The sequence below is a fragment of the Eleginops maclovinus genome, chromosome 14, assembly GCF_036324505.1.
Source record: "Eleginops maclovinus isolate JMC-PN-2008 ecotype Puerto Natales chromosome 14, JC_Emac_rtc_rv5, whole genome shotgun sequence".
Classification (NCBI taxonomy): domain Eukaryota; kingdom Metazoa; phylum Chordata; class Actinopteri; order Perciformes; family Eleginopidae; genus Eleginops; species Eleginops maclovinus.
This window is the reverse complement of record NC_086362.1, coordinates 6,325,531-6,343,631: the sequence shown is the minus strand read 5'-3', so window position 1 is coordinate 6,343,631 and position 18,101 is coordinate 6,325,531. Positions and strand designations below refer to the sequence as shown.

Genomic DNA, 18,101 nt, shown 5'->3' with positions numbered 1-18,101 from the left:
GAGTGTTAAACTGGAGTCTGGAATTGTTTAGACTCCAACAGAGGAATCAACTATCCCCCTAATGTGGAAAAAAAACGTAACTTTAAAGCTCACTAAATGTTAAAATCAAATCTGTGACTACATGGGGAATTTCATGCTCACAGATTCTTGGCGAATGACAGCGGACCACTGTGTCTACTGTCTTTTAGAATATAATGAGGTTTGCTGGGTTGGATGCTATTGTGCCTGTACTGAGACCAAAAAAAGAGAGTGTTTGGTAAACAGGACTGCAGATGTTGCTGCACAGAAGCATTAGACAAATAGATAAAGCTGTTATAAATGCTGCATCCTAATGACTTCGATGCTATCACCTTGGTAATCCCTTCACTTTTCCATAGTTCTCCGCAAATACTAGATGAAGACCAATTACCTTCAGTGCTAATGACATTCCATTCCTTTTTATTATTGCTAATTGGCTCATTTTGGTAAGCACCCCAAAGTCAGTGAGGCTATGTCATTGTAAGCATATCAGCATGTTGATGCCTACTGCCGATGCACCCATCTTCTATTTTAATCAGGCAACAAGCGGCTCTCACTTGGTGAAATCCCTTGGAACAGCTGTTCCTGCTTTAGGAAATCATGTCGCTCTCTGGATGATTGAGTAACACATTGTGAAAACACAGCATAAATAGAGCTGTTAGTCTTGTTTTACACGTAGGGTGCTGAATGGGGATTTAAAACAAGATATGCTGTGTGGGTAAGGCAACTTTATTGTTGTTGATAGGCACTTTTAATCTTTTGACAAAGCTAAGCGATCTCTTCAGTCTTATGCTAAGCTAGGCTAACAAAATATTGGTCTACGCTGCACAGTGGTGTCAAACCTGTCCTCTCACTGAAGCAAATTCAAGTGTTTGAAACGTTTCTTTGAATCACCACGTTGTCAAAATACTTGATCCCCTGCTGAGTAATTGGATTCATTTTTAGACAATATTCTGATCCTTTTTTTTCCAATTTAAAAACTGGAAACTAAAAAAACTACATTATGTCTACAGCAGTTATATCCCAGATAATAATAACTCAGCTTTATAGTTGCCATAATTCAAATACTTCTGCTCCAATTTGTCTTGGAGTAGAAATTTGAATTGGATTTTAGGCGTAAATGCTGGAGTTTATGCAGCAGAACCTCTTTATAGATTCATCTCTTTTAGTTTTGTGGTTCATCTGGCAGTGAAAGGACCCACACTGTATATTCTTTCACTGCACATCCCATTCTTCAATGCTTAAGGCGCTCCCCATCCTCATTCTCGCCTTCATCTCATTTTCTCTCAGGTTTTGCTCTATAACTCCTGTCCTTTATCCTGATTCCTCCTCAACTTTTGTGCAGTTCTTTTTCATTTCTGACCTTTTTTTCTTCATACTCCTCCTTTTCCAAACTGCGTTATTTCATGATGACTCATTTGAGTTTGCTGCTATAAATACAAACGGTCTTTCTCGTCTTCTGAAGGTTAGAAGTTATTGCAAACTTGTGTTAGTTTGTATCTTCACCCGCCAAAGGCAAATTAGTTAAAATGCAAGCCGAGACACCTCTGATTTATACCTACAAACAATAGCATCAGTCCAAAGTACACCATTCTTGAGAGTTATATACTTAAAATCCCACAAGGGATCTAAATGTTGGCGTCAATACTTCTAAAACTATTTTTAGGGTCTATAGACGGTGGATATCCCCGGCAAAGACCTTTTTTTTCGCTCAACATTCATTGTTTGAAATGCGATTATCAACTAGAGACAGGAGTTTTAAACTTGAGTTTTTAAGAAGCCTGTTTCCAAACTAATATCCGGCAACAAAAAAAAGCACCATTAAATGATAGCCAATGTGTTCTGAATTTGCATTTCGGCCAATGCATTCTGCCTCCTATATGCTCTCCACACAGACCTTTACTTAGCTGTAAAGAGTTTATTTTTCCCAGAGGGAGGTAAATGAGAGGAGGTTGTTTTTTACACATATTTAGCATTTATCAAAAGATAGATAAACAATAACAAAAGGATTTTGTTTTGGTATAGTTCAACTTTTAGGGAAAACACTCCTTAAATTAAGTCAATTTTATTCATATAGCCCAATATCACATATCAGAAATTTGCCTTAAGAGGCTTGCAAAGTTTATGACTCCCTTTTATCATAAAACCCTCACTCAGGATAAGGAAAACTCATTAACAAAAAAAACTATAAAGAGAAAAATATGAAGTTAAACCCCCAAAGAGAGAACTGAGGGAATACATTTTTTTTTTTTAAAGTAAAGACAAACGAATGACCAGAACCTATACATATAATGCAGGTTTAACCAGATAGCTAGATCCGTACCCACACAATCTCCTCCCCGCCATTGAAAGAGACGGACACAAACTCACAAGAAGAAGCAAAAATAAATGGAGGAGATTGGAACAAACAGAGGGAAGGGAGGGTACACAGCTGTGCTTGTGGGAGACAAACAAACATAGGATTATTATTCAGTAAGTATCAGAAAGTTAATATTATTCTCTCTGGCAGGATAAACAAGGTCTATAACAACTACACTTTAATTATACATCAAGGCTGAGAATCACCCCCCAGCTAGCTAAGGAAAGAACAAGTTATTAACTTAAAGTTCATGTAAATGATTTAACGTTTGCTTTTAAGGGATTCAATAGAATCCCACTGTCCAAGGTCTGCAGGGACATTATTCCAAGGGAATCAGACAACTTATTTTTCTTACTGGGAACCAACAGGACTCATGTTCTCTCTGCCCTGATACATTAGAGTCCTCACTGGATTACAAGGTTAATCAAACAGGTGCAAAAGGGCATGTCCGTTTAATATTCTGTGAGTAATCTGAAGCGCTGAGTCTGACCATGAGGGAGCCAGTGAATGTTTGCCAAAACTAGTCAAATATTGAACTATTAGAATATCTGTAGCATTCTGATCGGTATGAAGATGTTTAATTCTAGCAAATGGTAGGATTCCCAATCCAGCTATGAAATAAAAAAATACTTTGCAGAGATTCAAATTTGATATTGGTGAAGTTTAATTTGCAGATCACAAGAAAGTGTGAAATTCAAATATGACACTAAGAATCCCTGCAGTCTGATGGAGGAATGTTACACAAATGTCTTGATTTACTGTGAATTTCCCTCAATTTTCACCAGGCTTTTACCCTGTTATCTCCCTCGTTTTTGTGTCATAGGCACACAACTTTACAGCCTTAACTAAATACATTTTTCATATGGTCTGGCTAATAATGTGAAGATCAAATGATGACATTATAGTGTACATGTAATCCTTGAATCTCTTTATTCAGCTCAGGTTGAAGTAGCCTGCAGCAGACGCACACTCATGTATTCAGGCTTTCACAACATTCGGGAAGGTTGTGACCTGCTACATCTGTAAAAAGGAAGAGAAGTAGACATGCCTGTACATAAATGTGCTTCAAAATTCTGCAGACAGGATGGCCCAAACCGTGGCCTATCCTGTGACCTAACGCTCATAAAAACAACAAGATTCTGTCAGCCGGCTCACATAAAACGAAAAACCACTCTGCTGGTTTCTACAGCAAACCCAATGTTTTCTGTGGACCTTGGTTTTGTGATTCTGGGCTGTAAAAGTTTGAATAGTATAGGCAATAAAATATAAATGCTAGGAAAAACATTATGCACGTATATTATATATTCATACTCTGTGGTTCCAGCCTCTTAATTGTTGAGGCTGCTTCATCCCACTACATCGGAAGAGCTCACCTTCAGCTTTCTGGTTTTTAATGGTTCACATGCCAAACAAATCATTTATTTTTCTTTGGGAAAAACATCCAGCAAAGTTTTAGAGGAGCAGCTTATCATTGATAAAAGATGGTCCACCTTCAAGTTCAGCCAGTCTTAAGTGAGCCTTAAGTTGTTGTCACAACCTTAGGGGCTAACCTCCTTCACATTAATAAGCAGGTTAATATTCATTCTTCACAAACACACTCTCTCTGTCCTTGTTACTCCTACAACCTAAGCAACAAGATTTTCCTTAAAGGAGTTTCGTATTTCGCAAATCACATTAATTAAAGCCTCTTATCAAATACAATTATTAGAATCCTTGAAGATTTGGCCCTATGCTTGGAATCAAGTAAGGCTTTCACAGCAACCTTGACTTTCACATTCATTGAATTGATCGTTGCATTCTCAATACTCTGAGATGCTACTGTACATTGCAGCAAAAGCTTTGTCCCATATACATGCAGTACGGTGTGCGAAGACAGTTTACTAGCTGTGAAACACTCTGGTTATGTGCATTTTATAATTTATTAGGAATTATAACCTTTATAGTTTGTGGTATGACTGCGTTAATTCTAGTAGAGGAAGGCATTTCTTAACTCATGACTAAATAACTTAATAATTTATACTTATTCATGATGGTCATGATCATGTGCCATTTAAACTAGATTTATAAAATGAAAGTGTAATATAGAGTACATCAGCTACATTTTCATTGGTGATTTCACCTGCGAAGCTCTAAAGAAATCCTGATTTGCTGTTGGTCACTGACTAAAGTCACATGCATTGCTTGCACTTTTTGATTTAAATAAACCACTGAGCTTAAGACTGGACCATCATCCTGTCGCACTTCCTGTGATTCATCTTCTCTCGTCCCTCGATGGCCTGCTAATTGCTCGTAAAGAGTCTTTATAGGCAAAGTAACGAGGTTTTAAATTTCAGTTCAATCTTTACTGGGCTGGGGGAATTTCACAGACTGCTCCACACAGTTCTAATCAGATGAACTGCTTAGTTTACTGCACACTGAAGGCCACACAGTCTACTATGGTATACATTATGGTGTTGAAGGGGTATACAATTCTGGAGGTTTTTAAGCACATTAGGCTAAGTACACGCAAACGGACCAAAGGAAGTGTACCTGTCCTTGTATGATGTGATCTAAGATTTAAACACGGTTCATTATAAAATCTGCCATTAGTCTGAGATATGCATTTATCTTGTTCCACAGCTGTGTAGTGCTACCATCTGTTAAGACATGACACTTCAGTTGACATTGGACAAGGCTCAGAATATAGGTTGTGACCTTTCTATCTTAGGTCAATGCTGGCGAAAAATGATTTCTTTGTACAAAATCAATAACATACACTGTATCTTCCAAACCAACCGTCCACTAGCTTGTTTACTTTGCTACATTAAGGGCAATGGCTGTGGGTGCTTGCATCAGACATGAATCCTTAGGTTTTTACTCATCCAATGGAAACAACATTTTGTTTTTCTTACTGTGCTGCCTTAAATGCAATCTAAAGTTGGTGTTTTGTGGTTTAAGTTCTATTATAGTCTGAGTTTATGTACTGTTTCCTAGCACAGCGACCCAGGTTCAAATCCAAACAGTAGCCCTTTGCTTCATGTTGTCCTCTCTCTTTCTGCTTTTTAAAGTATAACTGCTTCATCAACTTAATAAAGGCATAAAAGACAAAGGAAATCATCAGTAAGAATGATTTTGTCCCAGAACACTTCTTTAACTCGTGTTGATCTCTTCTGTATTCCAGGTCAGTATCAGGTGTTGATGTGGACCCCGATCTGGTACACATGGAAATGCAAGACACGAGTGGAGGTACGGTGATTATGCATATGCACATATATTATTTGTATATTTATTCTCTACCCTTTTAGGGCCCGGCCACACTGGCACTGTGATATTTCAGGCATTTTTTTTTTATGGAATTCCAACAATTGATGGATTTGCTTGCAGACGAAATGTAAATGTATGGAACTTACACATAGCTATAATAAATGTGGGAAACTTTGTCACAGAACATCATACAGTAACTTACCAATTGCAAATACATATGAGCCATGAGAGGCAAACAAGTAGTCGTCAAGTTTCACTTCACTGCCTTTTTCCGGGGAAACTTTAGAGGTTAGGGTTAACCATTAAAACCACAAAACTAGTTGGCTCGTTAGCCCAAAATAAAATATACCTAATGAATGAGTTTGATGCATTTCTTCCTCAGAAAAAAAATGCTGATGAGATATCTTCCACAAACATCTGTGTTTATTAGCTTGCAGTATTCTTATTTTGAGTTGACTCATCGCTACATTAATTGGCATTTTACAAACACCAACTGTCATAAGGGCTAGGTGTTGTGTCACCATTATGAAAATATATTTGGCAATCCCACCTACCTGTTTTGATTCTTTGGGGGTTATTTTTCTTTGCGGTTTCACATTTTTTCTCTCTCCCTGCATCAAGGTAGCACTAATCTTAGTATAGCCTGCAGTGTCAATTCAGCGAATAGAAGGGAAGGGTTGACCTTGCTGTGGATGGGGTGTGTGTGGACAGGGGGTCAATGGGGAGCTAATGGGTTAAATTAAGGAAGGGTTTCACAGGCCCTTAGGGGGAAAAAAGAAAATCTGGATTATGGTATCAGTTAAGTGACAGACAGGCAGGTTAGTGCTGAAATAAAAAATAATAAAAAAGGATATTTAAACATCCTTAAATTTCTCTAGAAGCATGTACAAATATCCTAAATCCTTCGAGGAGACAAAGCGATTTCACCAACTCGCTGAAAGCTGCCACCAATGTGAGAGCTGTCGGCCCGAACAACAGTGTGTCTGTGTCTGGTGAACGGCTGTCTGAGTGGGCCAGCTGCCCAGGAACGAGTGCTCTTTCTGGGGCAATGGAGCATCACTTGGTCCCCCCTCCTCCTCTTCCTCTTCCTCCAAATTATCTTCCCTTTTCCCTATCCCTTCCTTCCATACCAATATACATTGCTACTCAAGAGGAGAGTGATCAGGCATGCTGAACCAATCCAGTCGCCCTGTGCCCTCTCCCCCCCCCCGTCCCCCCCGTCACATGTGGCATCTCCAAGGTCAAACGTTGTCAATCTTCAAAGAAGAACACGGAGTCGCCAAGGGAAGAGGAAGCGAGGTCTGGTTGATGAGAGGAAAGGGAATCAAGAGAAAGGGCAGTGGTCGATTGATGGATGAGCTTTGAGTATAGGGAGGGTGACAGGGTGTGTGTTATTAAGGGGGACTGATGTGCAGGAAAGCGTGAATGTACTTTGTTCATTTGCTGGTACTCACAAGCTTGTTGGCTTTGCAAAGACGGACAGTGACTTGCATGTGTAAATAAATGTGCGTGTGCTTAGTTTATGCATTCCCAGGTGTGTGAGGAGGACAGCAAGTAGTAAGAAGATGTGCCACAATCTGGAATTGAACACTTTAGCCCAATATGTTTTTTTTTTTACGAGCCCTCTGCTGTTTTCTTCTTTAAGTAAACGTCCTGGCAGTTCAATACATTATAAATCCATTTGTTGGAACAGACACCTCTTTAACAAAGAAAAAGCAAAGACAGAAAAGGATCAATAGACTTTCTAAAAGGTAGTCAAGTTCTTGGAAGCCTGTTTTTATTTTCTGGTACTTGTGTTGTCACATAGATATAATAAAGATGCCAATGGAAGGAGTGTAGGGCCCCCTGGAGTGAGGTGGGTTACTTTCTCTTGCAGCTCAAAGAACTTTATTTAACAAGAATCCACTTTGTAGAAAGAGGTGTCGCAAAGACTATAAATAAGGTAATGTTTTTGTTAGGCAGCAGCAAAGGTCCAATCCACAAAGCTAGCTCAATACTAACCTGTGTACTGTGTTAAAGATACTCCATTAAAGGAACTTAAACTGACAACAAACAAATGGTTGTGGTTGTGCCTTTAGCTTCAATAAAGAATGAGAAAAAAATATATATTGTTCAACAAATCCAAAACGGATAAATCAATACAAAAATGTGAGGATATTGAATAGTTTGGTGCTTTTTTTAACTTCTTTCTACACATAATGTCTTTTATTGAGACATAGTAAATACAACTAGCACATCTTTAACAGCAATTATTAATAATTAGCTGACAGAAATTAGGGACGAGGGTATCATTTTGTTGGCCACTAATTGTGTCATACATAACTGATTTTAAAACACGTTAGTTACAAAGCTCTTGCAAAACATGGACATGTACTTAAACATAAACCTTGTACATAGTTGTACTCCTTTTTAACTCTTTCCAATTGAATGCAAACCTAATCTTTTCATGCTTACCAGCTGTCTCAAGGAAATGCTAAAGATTGTTGCTCAGCAATCGTTTTGTCACTTCAACAATAATCCTGCTTTTATTAGTTATGCTATGGAAAGGAGGCTGAATCCCTATAGTTTGCAGGTAAGGGTGATGTATGTCATCAATTCAAGGTCAAAACAGGTAATGTCATTCAAAACATGGGCTGTGATACTGTAAGTCATGTGTGTGTTTCTGTGCAGACATTTTATAGCCAGCTTGTCACCTCTGGGAGGAGAGTAATAGCTGAATTTCAGGAGGCAGTGTTGCTGATGCAGCTGCTAGTTGAAATTCAGTAGCGGCTGAGCATTGCAGCCGGGGCTAACCTCGCTGTGTGTCTGTGAGGAGAATCCCTCCTGGCCATTTGGTTGCTACAGCGGCGATGTGTCTATTGGGAAGCTGTCATAGTCGGAAAATGATGCCTTACTTGTTCTATTCACGTAGTCTTCTCCCCTACATTTTCTTCCTCTAGGTGTGTCGGTCTGTATGTATTGTTTTATGACTTTAGGTGTATATATTTTAAGGGATGGACTGCATTCACAAAGCTCCTTCTGAGTCTTTGAGACCCTTCAACATACAAGCTGGCAGTCCCCCATTCACACACATTCATACACTGTAGGCGATGCCATCGGGAGCAATTTGGGATTAAGTATCTTGCTCAAGGAAACATCGACATGTTGGCTGAAGAGGCTGGGGATTGAACCACCGACCTTGTATATTTTATTGTTAAATAGTCTCTTAGTTGCGCATTATTAATTGCAAATAATTTGCACAATTGATCACTAACTAATCATGTTTTGTATTTGTTCAAAATGTACCTTAAAATTATTTTTTTCACTTAAATATTACTCTTTGACTATTATTATGGCAATATTTATGTGTATTTTTATTGTTAATGTCATTGTGTTTTGTAAGTATTGTCCATTTTTGTAAACACATATTGATCATCAGAAACTAAGCCTTTTTTTCTGTTTGTTTCTGCAGGATACCTATATGTTACCTGTCTCATCCAGAACTGTTCGGACAAAATGGTGACGGCTCAGTTTCTCGGCAAAATCGACCACAACTCTCTTCTGGTGCAGGACGACTACATCTTTGTCAAGGTAAGCATCTCCACATCAGGGGAGCTCTTTTTTTTTTGTCACAAAGATAGAGATGTTTCTAGGTTTCTCCAAAAGTGCAGTATTTGTATTCAAGGATGTTTTTTCTTACCTTGAGTTTAGAGCAGCTGCTGTCTAGAAAGGTTTTAGGAAATTAATATTTAAAACATGATCATTATTAAAATAATAAATTCTCAACTTTCTTTAAATGTAATCAAACACAGAGCAGATACAGAATAGAAACAGCTTATTCGGAGACTGGTTCACAAAATTGGCACAAATGTTCTATTTTGTTGTCGCTTTACTTGAGGGTTTATTCATTTGAAGTCACAGGTGATTTATTGTGTCTTTCCAATTTAGCATTCTTTGCCAATCAATGAAACATGTTTTCTGTTTTGATTCGTTAATTTTAAATATTTAATTATTTTCTGAATCAATATTACCTTTCTCATAGATACACAATAATCATATAACTTCTAATGCCGAACAATTGAAAGTCTACCGAAGGGGGACAGAGAGAATGAAATTATATGCCAGATCGAACCATCACAGAAAAAGTCTTGTACGTCAACACTTTGGTAGGATTAGGGTTATATAAAATATGATGAAGTGTATATAGGGCTTTTAGCTCTAGCTAATTTGCAGTCTTTGGTTATGTTTTTATGATTCATTTATGTTCACCAGCTAGCATTCAACTGTGCCTCTCTATGCTGTGAATCATTAAAACAGCCGCCTGCTGCAGTTTCTGGAAAACATGTTGATGAGTTAACCGAGCCAAAAACAACATTGCAAATATGTAGACAGTACAACCAAACAGTGGGATAAAGATTCTGTAAAATAGGAGAGTTGTGGAGAACTGATCTCCTCCCTGGCTTTGCTTCTGATTGAGGACATTCACAGTATTTCCACAGTAGCCTCTAAGGTAAAACTGAACCTTAAGTAACATTAGTGTAAGCAAGATTTTCAACTATTGTTTTTCTTCACTAACTTTCCACTTTTTACCATAATCATAGATGGAAAAAAGGATAAGTATGCACTAAAGGAACAGCGCCCGCCTACTGTTTTGTGCCTTCAAGCATTCGAGCACCGCATGAGATCATATTGTAGAGTGGAGGCTAGACAGTTACACTTATGTTTCAAAATATAACCATTACTACATTAATACTACAGTTTTGTACATTTTAAAAGGGTCTGCCTGAAACCTGCTTCTCCGCTGTTATTATAATAACTTAGCAATTGTGCATATCTTTGTGTGTTGTTTGCATGCACAACATAGGCTGCAGTTTTGGGTCGGCATACTGTACTGTTGGTTTAAAATAGAAAATAATCGTTATTTAGGAGTGTGCGCAGAATTAAGCTTTCCTTGTCAATAATTGACTCGAAATGCAGTACAGTACCAGAGGCTGAAAGCTGAATGCCATTTGCATTCTACATCAGCAGAATATATATGAGAAGATGTAATGCGATGAAAAATTGTCACATTTGGGGAGGCATGTTTTTGCATTTGTGCATGTATGTATGCATGAATGTGTATTCATGAGGAATATAACCCTCATTAGGCGAAGATTGATTGGTCTCTTATCCTCCGGGGATAATCCTTTTAGTACTTCCTGTGTTACGAACCAACTGATATAAGATGTAGGGACACATTTATGGATGGGAGGGTGGGGTGGGGGCATGACCTTATCATTTTACAAGTCCAATTGTCTGAGAGAAAGCCCTGCAGGCACTTCTAGGGGATTTAACACACACACACACACACACACACATACACAAACACACACACACACACACACACACACATACACAAACACACACACACACACACACACACACACACACACACACACACACACACACACACACCTCTGCACACTTAAAGTAAATTTTAAATTGTATTTAAAACCAGACAACACAGTTTGAGAGTAGAAAACCATCTTTAGTCCTCCAGTGGTTTAGTATTGCAGTCCTATAAAACTCACAGGACAAAATGCAAATACATCAGAGATAATATTACATCACCTCTTGGATGCGATACTTTCCCCCCAAAACGACCTGCTTTTAGAGATGTTTTGCAATATTGATTCTGAACTCCTCACCAATTTATAATTGCTCTTCTTTTAACATGGTTGTATAATGGAGAGTTTTTAAAAAGCATGGAGATCGATTCAGCAAAACAGATATGATCCATTTTAATGGACAGATTATTTTATCTTGTCAAATAATTTGTGTTTGTCTTGCTAATAACAGCTAATGTAGCCTTGAGCCTCTAGAAAGACCTCTTTAATAACCATGTACAGCATGATCTGCTATTACTTGATAGTACATGATGAATATGGATGTATTATGCATAAAAAATATACACTTGTTTCCACATCAAATTATGCAACCGAACCTGCACCCTTGACACAAATGCACATATGTATATTTATACACACTTGCCAGGGCCTTGAGGTGTTAAGGAAGTACAGAACAAAAGCAGTCAGGGCTAAGAGTGCAGCCTTGGCACTCTTTCACCTCCACAGATACCCGCACAATCCATCCCCTCCTGCTTCACCGGGGTCTCTGTAGAAGATAATTACTTAAGACAAGTCAATGGCGTTTCCTTAAGGGGCTTATAGTTAAACCCAAAAAAAATGCATTCATTGTTTCATCACATTTTCATCAGTGTTCAGCATTATAAGGACTGCTTCTTTCAAATAGAAATGATGGCTGTTATCACATCTCACATCTGAACACAGACGATCGAAAAAATGATATTCTGAAAGCGGGAGACAACAAATAAGTCCACAAAGCTGAAAATAGAAGCTCTGAATACAAAGTTCTCCATCAGATTTTGAAAGTAAAACTTGTAGCTCTCCGCTCATTTTACAAAGAGCCAAACAGCGACAGGAAGTGTGTTTCAGAAAGTGCCATGCATGCGTCTGAGCCCATCACTTGGGATATGATGCGTTCAGCTCCTGTTTAATTCACTGTCTCTTTCACCGAGCTAAAGTAACGTAGCCTCTGCTGTTTGGGTATTCAGTTTTCGGTGCCTGGTGAGCTTTCCGATCAGCCGGCTCAGGAAGGGAAGTTTTTGGTGGCTGTCGGGGGAGAGGAAAGCGATTGCGTGACTCAGCCTTTTACCCATAGATCCCAGTTTGTGTAGTGAATGCCAAGGGCTGTGCCGAGCGGGGGAGTCTTACTTTTCAGCACGGTTTGAGTCACCAAGAGCAGATGGTTAACTGTGCACCTTGACTCCAAGTTCTTTCTCTTTTCTGAAAACATTACCTTATTGTTTTACTTGAAATGCATGTACAAAAGCCTAGGATCAAATCTTTGGAACTTTTGTAACAGTACAAAATCACTTACTTAAACACAAATACTGTATGTTTTTTAATTCTCTGTTGAATCTGTCTGTATGTCTTTTTCCAGGTCACCACAGGGAATCGCACAAAGCACTATGTGTCCTATCGGCGCAACGAGTTTGTCCAGATGAGGTTTCCCAAGTACGCCTTGCCAAAGGTAAAACACAACCAAATGATATGTCTGTTGCTGCTTATGTTGCCTCAAATCAAAGAAGGTTTCCAGTTTTACGAGATTTTTTAAAGAAAAATTCCAGTTGCAATCATTCCTTTCAGTTACAGGTGTTGCTAACAATGCATGTGTGTTGTGACGACTGACACTCTCTTCACTGAACGAAAACAACATATAGTAATATATTCACTTGCAAGTCAAAAGTAACTAGCATCTCGCAGTGCATCCCACATAATGGCACTGTCCCTGCTTCGAGTAAAGTCATGGACCTTTGTTGCATGTCATAACCCTCCCTCTAGCTCCTGTTTCCCGTCTGACTTTTCACTGTCTAATGGGGGTGGACCGAGAAATATCTTGACTTGCAGAGTCAAAAAATATTCTCTCTCAAAACAGTTACCCTCTCGAAAGCTTGACTATTTGCCCATTAAGAGTTTTCAGTGTGACCTTAACATCTTCACCTAACTTTTACATGTTCCCCAATCTGCCAGTACATGCAGTTGAAGGTGAAATCATTTTTCTGTCACTGAAACCAGCAACTCTTTGATCAATTATGTTCCACTCCGCTGTCGGTGTCAGATGTAAGTACCCAAGTGATTCCTGGTACTAGCCTGATACCCGATAGCTCGCATAAAATATTCACCACTAGCATCGATCCAGTCCAGTCCGTCTCCCTGACATAGACAAAGACAATAAATGAGCTCCACTTCGATACAGTTCAAGGAACCTTCGAGGCTCAGGGGGCCGTTTTAGCGTGGCACCTGCCTGAGTGCTATTGAGCTGCGCTCATTGAATGTATTTTTCAGCGTTAAACTACAAAAGCACAATCATTGTCATTGACACCCTGTCAGAGAGGACTGTGTGGTTGGTGTTTTCCACACACTCTCCAGGAAATGTATAGAATTACTTTAGCTCAATCCAACCACTTCGAGAGATCTTATGCCTCAATTGTTTGACTACTTCAGCTACAGTGATCCTTGAGGAAGGTGAGTAGGATTGAATTACACCCACACTTTATTTTCTTGTCCAACAACTGGAGACAATACCGATCAATTTCATTAGATCTGGCAGGTTGCCGGTGAACAAAAATCTGCTTCTGCATGAACTTGTGAATGTGTGTGTCTTGTCTCCCTCTCCTTACATGTGTCCTCTTACTTGGGTGAGCAGATAGGTCACACGTTGCAAAGCTTTTAGGTTGAGCAACACAGACGGGCGACAGGGAAAAGAAATGGAGAAGGAAAAGAGGGATGGAGTGAGAGACGCATAGAGGAGAGGAAGTGTGTGTGTGTGTGTGTGTGTGTGTGTGTGTGTGTGTGTGTGTGTGTGTGTGTGTGTGTGTGTGTGTGTGTGTGTGTGTGTGTGTGTGTGTGTGTGTGTGTGTGTGTGTGTGTGTGTGTGTGTGTGTGTGTGTGTGTGTGTGTGTGTGTGTGTGTGTGTGTGTGTGTGTGTGTGTGTGTGTGTGTGTGTGTTTCGGGACCCGTGTTTTTCCACTGTGAATAATTGAAAGGCTTGAGGATGAAAAATGCAGAGGCCATCAGAGAAAGCCGTTTGCCTCTGTCCTGTGAGACCTGACCTGAGCTATGGATTAACCACACACACATGCAGGGACACATGCATACAGTTGGCATAGCTGCGAAATCACAGCCAGTATTTTCCCTTTTTTGCTCTATTGCCATCATCTTCTGTCTATCACCCGGGATGGATACAATATAAGAAATGTACATGCATCCAAGAAATATTCAAATTTTAAAAAGCTTGTGTACGCCTGCCGGAGCACATTTTAACTTACTATCGCAAATAAACTTGGAGATGTTCTCACAAGGATAATCCTCCTATCCCTCCTTTATGAGAGCAAGAAAAGGAATTTAACTCGCGTCACTTAATGTGTTTATGGGTGAGGTGGTGAGCACTCTTTCCTTCCTTATTCTTCCGATCACAAAGTCTTAAGAGTGCCAGTGCAACTTCACAGCTATGCATTACGGGTGTCAGTAATATCTCCACTGGGATAGGATTTGAACATGGAAGCTTAATTTGGCAAGGTCATTTATTTATTTAGGATTTCAGCAAACAGTCTGGCCCTGCCCTCTGCACTCAGGGAGGTGGGGAATGCGATGAGACGGTGCTGATGAAATATTAAGTTACCCAAACTGTTGTAGAGAGTCTAGACAAAAACAGGCATGGCATCCACAGAACAGAGTATACTGTAGTATTAAACCCATTGCTTTTGCTGGATTTGCATTGCCAAGCGGAGTAGAGATAGAAGATGAAATCTCATATGGCTAGCAGTTTCAAAATGTAAGCAAGGCTGTGCTCTGGACAAGTAAGAGAAGTGCCAGTGGAGAACCGTTATGTATCAACCTCCATAAATAACCGATAAAAAGATTAGTTTGATTTCTGTTCTCAGCACTATTTCTGATCATTGTCAAATTCAGTTGGTACCAACAACTTCATATTATTTGTCTGCGTTAACAAGAAGACACATTTAAAATATGCTTATCAATACTAACTGGTGTGATTGATCTTTCCTTCAAACAAACCTTGTCGGAGCCAAGAAGCCAGCGAAAGTTAACACGTTTGAACCGACTCTATATTATGCTGTATATATACAATTCTGTGTGAGTAATGTCCAACGGGCATGATGAGGATTTTCATGATTAATGGGATGTGTTAGGCTGTGAAAGGAAATGAAGTCGATGCTGCTGAGAGAGTTTGAGCACATTGAAGAGGCTATTATGTCACAGCTCACTGCCTGTGGTAATCTGGACTTTTTCTAAGGAAATGAGCAAGAAACTCCTCACGTTTGTTCCACACAGTCGTGTCGCTGGGTTAGCCCGAACCTTGTTTTCCTTCAAAAATAGAGTGACCAGTAGCAGACAGGAAGTGGTAGTGTCCTTAGTGTTTATTTGGGTTAGCTTAGCTCCCATCTTGGTTGTCCCCACTAACCTTCCAATCGGAATATGCCAATTTGTGGATGTGAAATGTTTATATTCAGAAAAAAAATCATAGTTTTGGGTGATTAATGCAATGTGGTTGAAGTTAGGAAACTAAAACACTCGATACAGTGTTAGGTACATTTTGTGGGTAAATAGTTAGTCTGTCATAACACATAATCATGTGTGATGACTTTTTTTGTTACTGGTTGTGGTATATGCCAACCATTGGGAACTATCACTGTAAACAGTGCTCTACGATGTTGTCCATACATTACCAGTAAAGAATTGAATATCATGCTGACTTAATGAAATTGCAATAACTGCTATTACATGTTGAATAGTTTAAAAAAAATCTGAGTTTTGGGAAATCGTAAGTAGATGTGAACAAGTAATTTCGTGGGGGTGGTAGGTCTAACAAAAAGGCAAATGACAAGACACAATAAATCCAAATGAACAACGAAAACTGATATACATACAGTGTTCATATGTCAGACAAAACATTTCAGCACATTTACATATTTCATCTATAAACACAATTTGTGAAAAAAGAAACACAAGATGTTTTAAGCCCACAGTAGATTGCTGCAACATCTGTTCCAACCTTTCACTTCATGCTTTCTTTGATTGACCTTCACGATCTGCTCTGCTGTAGCAGTTCCTGTGTCTCATTTCATTCTCGATGGTACACCTACTAGACATGCTACTGTGTGTATACCTTACAGCTGACTAATCACATTGGTTGTTTTAATTCATTATTGTGTTTCATGTATGCCTTTTTATAAGTTAGTGACAGTTTTTAGGATGTGCCCTAAGAGTCTCTGCACTGAGACAGTTTCCCTTTCAAATGTAAATTAAAGTTTTACCCTCTCATTATTTATCTCTCTCTGCCTTTGTAATGTAGAGTTGTGAACACCATGCTGAGTTTAGGTCAAGGGAAGTTTTTCGGCAGTTTCCTAGGCTTGTGCAGCCTGTAGATCTCAAGACCTCTGATATTTCACTCCCAGCAGCAGCTGTCTCTGGGGTGTCTGTGGCCCTGCTGGTCCTGACAGAGATGGATGGAAGATGTTTGTTTTAGAGGGCATTCATTGATGCAGAACCGATAAGAGGAATGCTGGTAGAGATTTCCAGTCATGATTTCAGCTGGAGGGTAAAGGACAGGTGGCATTTTCGGTTGGGTGGCCTCTTCAGAACACATAGCTTCGCATGCCAAATGCAGAGATTTCCCATGACCATTTGTCTTTCTCTTGCCCTTATCATACAAAGTGTAGCTCCTTTAGCGATTGTGTAACGTAAAAGCCCTGGATAAATGCCACTGACTCCAGAAATGGACCAGAGAATACTGGTATCCAAGAGTTCAAACTACATTTATAGGGAATCTTTTACACAATAGGGAATCTTTTACCTCTAATACTTGGCTTGTTCGCGTTCTGTAGGTCTTCAGCAGTAAACAGAAAAGCTACTTTCCTTTTCATTGAGTTGTTGCAGAATTGTCATGTGGTAATAAACACACAGCTTCCTGAGCAAATTAGAGGGTTAGGGTTAGTACATACAGTGGGGCAAAAAGTATTTAGTCAGCCACCAATTGTGCAAGTTCTCCCATTTAAAAAGATGAGAGAGGCCTGTCATTTTCATCATAGGTATACCTCAACTATGAGAGACAAAATGAGAAACAAATCCAGAAAATCACATTGTAGGATTTTTAAAGAATTTATTTCAAATTATTGTGGAAAATAAGTATTTGGTCAATAACAAAAGTTCATCTCAATACTTTGTTATATGACAGAGGTCAAACGTTTTCTGTAAGTCTTCACAAGGTTTTCACACACTGTTGCTGGTATTTCGGCCCATTCCTCCATGCAAATCTCCTCTAAAGCAGTGATGTTTTGGGGCTGTCGCTGGGCAACGCAGACTTTCAACTCCCTCCAAAGATGTTCTATGGAGTTGAGATCTGGAGACTGGCTAGGCCACTCCAGGACCTTGAAATGCTTCTTACGAAGCCACTCCTTCGTTGCCCTGGTGTTCTTTCTCCTCCAAACACGACGAGTTGAGTTTTTACCAAAAAGTTATATTTTGGTTTCATCTGACCATATGACATTCTCCCAATCCTCTTCTGGATCATCAAATGCCCTCTAGCAAACTTCAGACGGGCCTGGACATGTACTGGCTTAAGCAGGGGGACACGTCTGGAACTGCAGGATTTAAGTCCCTGGCGGCGTAGTGTGTTACTGATGGTAGCCTCTGTTACTTTGGTCCCAGCTCTCTGCAGGTCATTGACTAGGTCCCACCGTGTGGTTCTGGGATTTTTGCTCACCGTTCTTGTGATCATTTTGACCCCACGGGGTGAGATCTTGCGTGGAGCCCCAGATCGAGGGAGATTAGCAGTGGTCTTGTATGTCTTCCATTTTCTAATAATTGCTCCCACAGTTGATTTCTTCACACTAAGCTGCTTACCTATTGCAGATTCAGTT

General features: G+C 39.5%; 1 protein-coding gene across 9 annotated transcripts in view; it reads left to right on the top strand.

Annotated features, from left to right (window-relative positions):
* The window catches only part of sorcs2 (sortilin-related VPS10 domain containing receptor 2), a 195,442-nt gene that overhangs the window by 156,198 nt on the left and 21,143 nt on the right, over positions 1-18,101 (top strand). For all 9 annotated transcript variants that reach the window (XM_063900623.1, XM_063900618.1, XM_063900620.1 and 6 more), the window contains exons 6-8: positions 5,538-5,602; positions 9,072-9,190; positions 12,602-12,691. In XM_063900623.1, coding sequence (XP_063756693.1) covers positions 5,538-5,602; positions 9,072-9,190; positions 12,602-12,691 — 274 coding nt within the window. The remainder of the gene's footprint in view (positions 1-5,537; positions 5,603-9,071; positions 9,191-12,601; positions 12,692-18,101) is intronic.